The 10681-nt window shown below is 44.2% G+C and overlaps 3 protein-coding genes across 3 annotated transcripts in view; 2 read left to right on the forward strand and 1 right to left on the reverse strand.

Moving 5' to 3' along the window:
- Positions 1 to 5142, forward strand: part of adam17a (ADAM metallopeptidase domain 17a) — a 19998-nt gene extending 14856 nt beyond the window's left edge. The window contains exon 19 of the mRNA XM_061844253.1: positions 3359 to 5142. Within this exon, the coding sequence (XP_061700237.1) occupies positions 3359 to 3775 (417 nt within the window). The 3' untranslated portion in view covers positions 3776 to 5142. The remainder of the gene's footprint in view (positions 1 to 3358) is intronic.
- iah1 (isoamyl acetate hydrolyzing esterase 1 (putative)) lies at positions 3610 to 7789 on the reverse strand. Its single transcript, XM_061844258.1, has 7 exons — positions 7654 to 7789; positions 7511 to 7563; positions 7243 to 7388; positions 6758 to 6919; positions 6557 to 6678; positions 5115 to 5371; positions 3610 to 3747 (listed from the first exon to the last, which is right to left on the reverse strand). The coding sequence occupies exons 1-6, from the start codon at positions 7732 to 7734 to the stop codon at positions 5195 to 5197; spliced, it is 741 nt and encodes a 246-aa protein (XP_061700242.1). The 5' UTR covers positions 7735 to 7789; the 3' UTR covers positions 3610 to 3747; positions 5115 to 5194.
- Positions 7790 to 9063: 1274 nt separating this feature from the next.
- On the forward strand, positions 9064 to 10676 carry LOC133513446 (dnaJ homolog subfamily C member 30, mitochondrial-like). The gene has a single exon (XM_061844257.1). It carries the CDS (start codon positions 9115 to 9117, stop codon positions 9994 to 9996), a length of 882 nt encoding a protein of 293 aa, XP_061700241.1. The 5' UTR covers positions 9064 to 9114; the 3' UTR covers positions 9997 to 10676.
- Positions 10677 to 10681: the final 5 nt, after the last annotated feature.

Below are 10681 nucleotides of genomic sequence, written 5' to 3' on the forward strand. Positions count from 1 at the left end.
CCATGATGATGATGATGATGATGCATGGCCCGTGGGACTAGTTTGGGATACTCCCGCACTCCTTTACTCCTTGACGTAATCGCTGATCGTCCACAAAGTCGCTGTTAAGCGTAGCTGCGAGGAGGTCCCGCGCGCCATTCGATCAGAAATTACCTCAAGAACGCAAGATTGCATCTACGGAGTACTCAAACAGAGACTTGTCATCAATTGTGAAATGAAATGCAGTGTGTGTCCACATTTTCAGTTTCCATCTGCTGTTAGCAGAGCAGGGTGATTTTTATTTTTGAATTCACTTCCTGTCTTTACCAATTTTTTTAGTTGCTATTTTCACAGTGTTCGCGATTGTTGTTTCGGGGGAAATGGGAACATTCCTCTCACAGGACACTTTCGCCTCTTTTAGACAGATTGGAGCAAATTTGCTGGATCACAGCCGTAACAGTGGACCTTGAACTGGCTTTGGCTTTGTCTTTGTCTCTGTCTCAGGATCTATTCTTGGTTTTTACAGAAAAAACATTCAATCACACAGAGACCCCAAATCTTCTGACTGTGAGGCAGACATGCTAAGGATATATATATACGTGGCCTTTTACACAGAATCCGGCAAAGTAGGGTAGGCCCACAACCACGTGCTTCTGCACAGTGATGCAACTTTTCACTAGTTAATGACATGATGTCAGATTTAAAGCAGTTCTGGCACCAGTAGTTTTCAACAGTGGTCCAGTAGAAGTGAGTGCTGTGTGTTCAACGTCACACCAATTTCCAAGCATTGTGGAATACTCCCAACACACACACACACACACACACACACACACACACAGGTGACATTCCTCCACAGTACCTCGAGAGGGGGGAAATTAGCAGGTCCGCTTCATCCCGCATTCTGACATCTATATACGGAAAAAGCAGAGAAATGTCGGCTTTTCCCAGTCTTGTAAAAGGGGCGACAGTGTTGCTCTGACATTAGATTAGGTCAAATATTTTAATGTTTTACTCATTTTTAAGGAGGATATGAGGTGTTTTTTCTTTTTTTAAACTTGAGATGAACACGACCTTCCTGCCAGTCAAATCAAAAGGTGGATCAAAATCCACGTTCCCACCAAGCAGCACGGTTTGCTTCCATTTGTCGCCGTGCACTTTTGAAGCACAAATCCTCATCTGGCACTTTACTGCAACTGTATGTAAATGTATCAATTTTTTTTTTTTACCTGAATGAAAATCATATAAAATTCTCATTGTGGTATTTAACAAAATAAAATTATTTCAGAGAGAGAGGCCCCGTAGCTCAGTGGTTAGAGCACTGGTTTGGTAAACCAGGCGTTGTGGGTTCGTATCCCACTGGGGCCTCCACTCCCTGAGAAGGGTTGCGTCAGGAAGGGCATCCGGCATAAAAATTGTGCCAAACATATGTAAGTTCATCTGAGATGACATGCCGAAAGAAGAAGAAGAAATTATTTCAGAGATCCTGACTGACTGAGTGAGCGGAAAGGAAAAGACAAATTACCTGATTTCAGGTGTTTGAAGAAAAATGTATACCGTAATGCACAGGTGTCAAACTCAAGGCCCGGGGGCCAGATGCGGCCTGCAACATGATTTTATATGGCCCCCGAAGACAAACCATGTGTATCAACTTCCATGATTTTTGTTCAGATTTGAACCAAAATTCCAAATTGTCATATAAATGATGACGTTGAGATATTGCGGGCATTTTTGTGTTACCAAACATCAACAATAGTTGAAAAACCCGTTACCCTTGATTTCTAATTCCAAAACTAGTTGATAAATTTAATGTGTGAATATGATGGGTCAACGTGAAAAGGGGTAAATAGTGGATGGAATATGATGGGTCAATTCAAGATTTTCATGGTTTCAGTCACAATGGCCCTCTGACAGAAACTGTAACTACAATGTGGCCTGCGATTAAAAATTAGTTTGACACCCCTGCCGTAAATTGAATAGGTTTCCGATGTCAGCACAGTCCCAGGATTCCCTTAGACCAGGGGTCGGCAACCTTTGACACCGAAAGAGCCATTTGAACCCGGTTTCCACGGAAAAGAAAACACTGGGAGCCGCACATCTAAAATGAAGAGAAAAAAAAACTTCTACTACTTTACCGCAGCATGTTTCTCCATTGGCTTTGCCGGGCTTGAAAGTCGCTCAAAATAGACGGCGTTTCAGCGGGTATACCCGCTTCCGCAGTGTGACGTCTATTTTGAGCGACGAAAAAATAATGTAAAATAATTTAATTAATATTTTAATATTTCAAGATCACAATCTTCAAATTTAGAACTAAAATAATATAAAAACTAACACAAATAAAACGCACTTCAATTAAATACAAGAAAAATTTTTTAGTAATTTATTTTCCCAAGCCAATCAGAGCCGCATTATAAGGATGAAAGAGCCGCATGAGGCTCCGGAGCCGCGGGTTGCCGACTGCTGCCTTAGACCAATCGGATAAATTAACGATTGAAAAAAAAACTTCACGCTTCACCTATCATCTGTGTTCTCTGACCTCTATGACACACAAGATGGTGTAATTGGAAACCTATCCATTTCCGGTCTACAGAGCGCGCCTGGTTATAAGCCTCACCCAGTACATTTGTAAAGGAAATACCGTTCGGTATATACATACAGTTGTGTAAAAGCCGCAAGTGCCCACATCGAAACCTACATTGGAAAAACGAGATATTTACAAAGAAAGACGGTTCACAGAGAGTTTAATGCTAGCGCCGTCGTGCTAATGGTAATGCCAACGCTAGCGCCACGCTAATGGGGTTGGTTTAAAAAAATAAATAAATAAAAAATACGGGTAAAAATCACTAAGACACGGGAGTAACACGCTAGCGCAGCTCGAACAGGGCCGGACTGGTAAAATGTCTTTTCCTCGGCACATATATTCCACCGGTCTCACTCTGGCCTTTTCCACTCGAGTGCTCCCGTGCGGCCGTGAGGAAAAAATGCACAAATTAGCTGCATCACCGCATAAACTGCAGGGTTGTAAGCGTGTGGGGAAAAAAGTCGCAGCTTATAGGCTGGAAATTACGGTACTTGTTTACTTGGGCACCACAGAGGGAATATTACATCTCAAATATTAGAAAAAGTTATGGAAAAATACAGCATTATGAGACCTAGTTACATCACAATATGCAGAAATCAATCTTCATGGTTTTATATGTGTTCCCCCAGTTACCCCATCCCCAAAAAAAAAATCGTATCCAGATCTGAAGCAAGCTGTGGTGCTTGGTGGAAATGGAGCAAACGCGTCACACTGATTTGAGTAAAAACGGAATGGATCCCGCCCCCCAGTCCCACATAGTCGACATGCGCACGCGTCTCACGCCTGTTCGTCTCTCTCCAGCAAGAAATCCTGAGCAACCTGGAGTCGGCCTCCATGCGCATCGTCAAGCCTCCTCAGCCTCCCTCTTCCTCCTCCGCCGGTCCGACCGTGCTCTTGTCGCAGCCCCGCCAGGCGCCGGCGGCCCCGTTTGCGGCCAGCGCCGTCTCAAAGCCGAACCGCGACCCGAGCTGCGAGGGCACGCCGGACAGCGTCTGCAGCGGCGGGGGGGTGCGGATGGCCACCATCCAGGAGGACAACAGCAGCGACTCTCACCCGGTCGAGGAGGCGGGCCGGGGCGACGACTTCCCAACCGCAGGAGCCTGCTTGTCGGCTACGAGATCCTCCTACGAGGATCTGAGCGATCAGAGCCCGTCGGCCCGGGAAAGGCGGCGTCTCCAGAGGCAGCAGTGCTTTGACACCAAAGAGACAGAGTGTTGAGTCTGGTCACTATCTAACATTCATGTGGACACTTCTTCAATGGGAAGCCATTTGAGGATTTAGTTGCTGTCAAGCTCAAGGTCCATGTACTAGTGTCCTCTTTTTCCGAACTAGTAGGACAACCACATGTTACATTTGGGGCAGAACTGCAGTAGGTAAGTGAAACGCAGCTATTCAGAAGGAATCGGGACCAAGCCCTGCAATGAACAGCAAAAAGGCATTTGTAAATGCCTCCTCGGCACAACGATGCTACCAGATGGCGATTATGCAGAAATAAAACAGCGAATAGGTGAATTTTCTGAAAATAACTTGAGGTGACTGACTACCAAACCAGAACTATAAGCTAGTGAAGTGTTGCACGCTAACTGGTTTAATTTTTTTCCGAGCCGCATGCAGTCATCAACTAGTGAAGTTTTGTCTGTATGTCAAAGTTGTTTTAGTAGTCAGGACAAAGTACTAGTACATGGACCGAAAGCCGGACATTGAATAAGTGCACAAACTGCTTGCCATAAAGCCCTTTGAGCATTTTGTTGCAGTGCACTAGTTTTCCTTGGTAATTCCGCGCAGAGCCGCTTCAGTATTTTTCTTTCCTACTATTCCGCTGACTTTTCTTACTAGTTAGGACAAAGAGCACTAGTACATAGACCTTGAACCGGATATCAAGGATTTCAAATGACGTTCCGCAATATTCTTCGTTCGATTCGGATGAAGTGCCATTTCCTCTTTCGTTGTACCTCAGCCGCATTTTACAGTATTTGCTAGCTCAAGTCGCCAGGCTGCACTTTGGAAGCATGTCCGCTGTATATTCACGTACACTGGATGATCGTCTTACTGTAACACCCGACTATTTTTGGGGGACAGGGACAGGCCTGATGCGAATAGCGGGGGGAAAAAAAAAAAAAAACACACAAATACTTTGACAATAGCAAGTCTGTGTTTTGTTTTTAGAGTAGAATTGTTTGTGAATAGTTAATGGCATATATGCAGATTACTATATATTCGTGCCCCGTGTCACAATTGTTTCTCTTTTTTTTTTTTTTTTTTTTTTAATATGTCCGCTTCTTGTTACCCTAACTGCAAAACACTGTTGTGCCTTTCCTGGACTGTTATTCCCCCTCATCCAGAGTGAGATAGAAAAAGGGAAGTCCTGTTGTGAAGCTGTGAGGTGCTCAAAGTTTTGTTGCCGTTATATTCGTGTGCTCGTGTCAAATTGTAGCCGGTGTTGCCTGCTGTTTACAGTTTAGGCCAAAAGAGCAATAGAGCTGACGTGAACTGGATGGATGTGAAACTGTTACTCGGTGAAAAGCTTTTATTCATGTCCACTGCTTGCATTACTTACATCCAAATAAATGGTTTGTCAGTCTTCAGTACGTGTAAAATGTGACGATGTTCGCAGTCTTAACGTCTGTCCCGTCTTCTTCACTGGTCGCACAGCAGGCTGTTCTCCGGGATCCCGGCGTCCACGTCCGCCCAGTAGGGCAGGATGAAGGGCAGGTGCGCCACTCTGTTCTCCAGCAGCTGCCAAAGGTGCCGCGTCACAAACTGGTTGCCTTTGTCCGACAGGTGGAGGCCGTCCGACAGGTAGACCGTGAAGTCCTGTGCACGCGAGAAGCAAAATAAAAACTGTACTGTATGTCATTTGGATGCGGTCGTTTGTTCACATTGTGGCTTAAAATGGAGGATCATGACAAATGAGGCAGATAAATACATTATTGTAACCCATAGTAATATTATGCAGTTTGAACATAAACTCAAAGTTTGTAAAAATAAAGAAAACATATTATTCAGTTAAGATAAAGGCTGTGGGTATTAGAGAGGAAGATACATGAGATAGGCTTGGATGGAATAAAAAAATGACACGCTGTGGTGATCCCTGAAGGAAAAGATTCAGTTGGGATAATGTTGCATGTAAGTGAAATAAAAAAAATGACCTTAAACGTTTAAAACAAACCTAAAAATAAGATTAATGCACTGGGTTAAAATCTCAAACCATTGTAACATGATGCACAGTTTAAATATTTAATTCAGTGATTCCTTGAGATTAACGGCCCTTAATCGGGTGTGTCAATCATATGGCTCGTGGGCCAAAATGGCCCATCAGGGTCCTGTGGAAAAAAACGCATTAACTGCAATATTTCATTAAAATTAATTCATGTTCATTTTGTTAGCTGAATCATGTTACGTTGGTGGGTGCACTGATAGCCACTAAAATGACTACTTCAGTATTAGGAAATTATTACTGTACTCGGAATTTGGCGACTGATATTGATGCACACAAGAAAGCTAAAAGATGACAAATTTCAACTTCAAAGTAAGTGTGCCACCTTTTCACTGCAAAGAATGCAGTTCTCCAGATGCTGAAAACTCAGTACCTGCAAATGTATCTTTTAATCCAAAATACAAAAACATTTTTGCTTGTGTTCTGGATTCCAAAAACTAATTTGGAGGCTCAGATATTGATGGATGGAATTTGGAGATGCAGTATGTGCTTTTTCTTAACTATATACACACACTGACTGAATTTTTTTAAAATAAGGATCATGTTCAAAAAGTACTACTTGGGCCAAAATGTCATTTCTTTTAATTACAATGAATTAAAGATATTTTCCCCTCATATATTTTAATGTTAAATTGTTAAAATTTGAGCCTACATGAATGCTTTGTGATATACACCACTGGAAGGATTACCAGCCGGATGCATTGTACGACCACGTATTTATGGATTTCAATTTATTACTTCCATGAACGACTCAAATAATACGGGGGAAAAAAGAAGAGAACCTGTCCGTCTTTCTGCATAAGCGTCCACAAGTCCAAAACGTCGGCGCCGCACTGAGCCGCCGCCCGGACGCAGGCCTGAGCGTACTGGCCCGCCACAGAGTTGAGACGATTGAGGGGGCAACCTGGGACGCAAAAAAAAAAAAAAAAAAAAAAAAAGACTGTGAGCTTCAGCGGATGAACAAAATGGAGATGTGAAGTTACCTTTCAGGGTGCACTCTTTCTCCCAGGCTTCCTCGTGGATGGGGGGAGGAGTGATGAAGATGACCTTGCCCACCGGGACCCCCGCTGCAGCCAGGTAGCTGCTCATCGCCTTCAGGTTCTCGGCATACTCGTGCAGAGGAACATGCTGCTGAGGGTTCTTCTCTGCACGGAGACGGGAAAACATTTCAACGCGGTACAGAAGGTCTGATTTTAAAGTGTCTGAAGTATATCGATAATAAATCATGATGATCACTTCCATCACTCTGTGGGAGCCGTGCAGTATTGTATTGCCTCAAGAGTGAAAGTTTTTCTTTTGAAGACAATAATGAGTGAAAACAATGATCTTAGATACATTTGGGGTGGCACGGTGGCCTCACAGTTGGGAGGAGCCGGGTTCGATCCCAACCCCCTGCGTAGGTTTTCTCCGGGCACTCCGGTTTCCTTCCGAAGTCATTATTGTTCTTGTAATTTGTGACGTTGCACACCTCGCAGGGCGCAGTCGTTGGCTCCAAAGAAGACGGTCACCGCTGCAATGTTTGCGGACTCGTCATGATTCACGATCCTCGGAAGAACAATCTTCCCCCATCTGGAGTTGTAGCCCGACAGGCCTCTGTTTACCACGTCGCACTTCCTGATAAATTCAAAACAAAACAACCAAAAAAAAAAAACAAAACAAAAAAAACCACACACATATTGACTGCGATCAGTCTCCTAAAATGTAAGACCCAAATGGACATCGGAGACGAAACAGACCTTGCTAATTTGTCGGCAATGACTGAACCCCATCCGTTGTTTTGAAAGGACGACTGAAACAAACCACAAAGTCAGCGGGCAACGAACAAACTCAAAAGGACGCGAGTTAAATGGACGGACTAAACTGTGACCGAGCAGCCGACCTGAGTGATGGAATCGCCGAATAGAATCATTTTCGGCCACGTTAAAGTTCGACATTTGGACATCGCCGTTTGTTCTGCCATTCAAACGGAACTGAGTGTCACGACTGCGCACGCGCGGATCTCAACACAATCAGTGACCTAAAAAGTGACTGGATAGCGCATACATCGCAAGCGATGTGTCGATTGGTTGAGGCCAGTGGGCCGCCATCTTGGTACTCCCAAAACCTGTGGAAGACGTGGTTTACAGGTTGGATTAAGGGTTCTCTCGAAATTCGAAATGTAGAATTAAAACTGGTCATTTGAGTTTGACATTTTTTCAGTTCTGGTAACATGAATGATTTTTAATTGGACTTGGGAAGCTAAAAAAGGCTAAGTGCAAAGAAAAGACATGAAAACACCGTGACTGCCAAGAAACCTTGCATATTACCTGGCGCCCCATTTCCATGACATGTTAACTTTTCCCAAAATACGGTGTGAAGCACTATCATCATAACATAGCAAAAAACTAAGCATTTTTTTTTGTCATAGAAACATTACATTTTAAGTCAATAAGTTAGATATATTTTTGGAAATAAGGACTCGCAATGGGAAAATACATGCTGGACACATTGTTCATTTGTTGTCCATGCGACGTCCTATTTCAGACAAATGTTTCCTCGCATTTGAAAATCAAATTCAATTTGCAGAGTTCTGTATTATGAAATTCATCAAAAAATGTCATCAAAAAAGTGTTTTCTTGCTTTTCCACTGATGAACTTCAGGAAAATATTGAGGTCGCTTTTTCGCGAAAAAACGTCGACCAAAATGGTGAACAACAACAGTAAACAAAACTTTGTTCAAGTGAATTAAGCTCATCAGAAAAAAAAAAAACCTTCACAAACAAACTTTAACAGTGTCAAAGTAAATCTAATTTAGGTGTGGAATGTTTTCTCACAGCCACGAAACTATCGCTGCACAGGTCGGCGTGGTTGTTTTGGGAGTATCAAGATGGCGGATGGCAACTTCAGTTTTGGTGGCCATTGAGCCATCCAGTCTTTTTTTTTGTTTGTTTTTTTTTTTAGATCAGTGCCTACAATGCGACTGCTTTTTTGAAAGTTCGTCGTTATGGTGTTACATGGAGAGCTAAGTATTTCTGAAGGTGATACTTGATGTAAAAAGATGAATTGATAAGTCAGTAGAGTATAAAGTGATAAGATACAGTAATACTATACATGGCCTCAAAATCACTTTTTACAAATAAAATGTATTCTTTCGTGGTTCATTCTATTCATTAGCTTTCGTAACAGGTTTATTAAATGGTAAAGAGACTTTATGGAGACTGTCTACTATTTATTAGAAATGAAAAATATTTCGAAATAGTGCCTTTTACCTTCACTTTGCCAACCAAGGCTACAGGGGGCGCTATTCAAATGAAAGACAGAAGAAGAAGAAGAAAAACGTCCTTGTTTGGACTCCGATAAAATGGCGGAGGTTGTCTTCAGTTTGGGAAGAATCACTTTGAACATTTCGCCGAAAACGTGCTTTTATTCCCCACTGAAACCTCCCCCAAAGGACAGAAGAACCGCACTGCACCCGTCGACGTTATCCAACGGAGCTTTATTCGTTGATTTGACCTCCGAGCGAGTGTGTGGCGACCTAACGGGCGAGCTTCCACGCAATGCTGGAAGTGGAAGTCACGCACCCGGTTGTGGGTGGCGGGGCCGCGGCGACTCTTCGGGGATTTTCGTCCCGCAAAGCAGCGCTCTTACGGCCTCCCGTTGGGGGCAGTTGGCGTTCGCCAGGACTTACGGAAATGACGCCCGAGAGGAGCCTCTTCACAGAAGCAAGACGGGCTACTATGACATCCTCGGCGTGTCTCCCACGGCCACGCAGGCTCAGATCAAAACCGCATACTACAAGCAGTGCTTCCTCTACCACCCGGACCGAAACGCCGGCAACGGCGAGGCCAGCGTTCGCTTCACGGACATCAGCGAGGCCTATTCGGTGTTGGGCCACAAGGGTCTACGGAGGAAGTACGACCGCGGCCTCTTGAGCCAGCTCGACCTTCGCACCACGGTCGGGGCCGCTCCGAGTTCTCAGTCATCATCATCATCGTCGTCGTCGTCTACGGCGCCGGTGGACCCCCGGCGGGGCATGTTCGACTTCGACAAGTTCCTTCGCTCGCACTACGGCGAGCAACTCCAGAGGGACAAAGACATTCGCCAAAGGAAGGAGGAGATGCTGAGGAAACGCAAGGAGTCGCTGGGCGAGAGGAACAAGGAGAGGGCCATGGAGGTGGGCGTCGTCATGATGCTGCTCGCCGCCGTTGTCCTGGTGGCCACCTTGAGAGGAGCATCCGGCTAATGTGCGCTCGGTCAGTATTTTTGATGAAGTGCTGCTCTGATAAATCGTTATCTCATTACTACCACCAAGGGAATGTAGTAAGTACTCTGGTAGTAATGAGGTAGTCGCTGATAAATCCAGCTTTTGTTTTGGGGTTTTAAATCAGACATCGTCTACAGATGTTCATGCATAAGAAGTAATCAAACAAAATGATCAGAATCCGTGGATAGTCTATTTTATTGCAGAATGTAAAGGTTATTTGTCATTTTCTTTCTCTGAAGTAGTTCAACGTGACGCAAAACCGCGCACCCCTCCGATTAGACTGTTTTCGACTGACGTCACATCTACCTTCCGGTTGAGGAGGCGGTCGCCATTTTGGATGGGTGAACTCAAGTAAACAAACCGTAACTAAGCAGGGATCATTTCAGAAAGGCGTATGAATGTTATCGGTTGCTCGAACGAAAGTGGGCGTTTGTGAAGCGTCTTTCGACTCGGCTGTAATCAAGAACCAGTGTGAGAAAACGGAGAAGTTATCAACCAAACGGCGACAACTGTGGCTGTCTGGTTTTAGCAGAGCCGATCGAGCAGCCAAGTCCATTCCCTTATGTCAGCGTTTGCTCGGGCCATTTTGTACTTAGTAAGTATTGGATACCTTTTAGAATTTCACACCTACTTAGCAATAACTAAGTTCTGTGAAGGAGAAGTA

This window comes from Syngnathoides biaculeatus, chromosome 15, assembly GCF_019802595.1.
Source record: "Syngnathoides biaculeatus isolate LvHL_M chromosome 15, ASM1980259v1, whole genome shotgun sequence".
NCBI classification, from domain to species: Eukaryota; Metazoa; Chordata; class Actinopteri; order Syngnathiformes; family Syngnathidae; genus Syngnathoides; species Syngnathoides biaculeatus.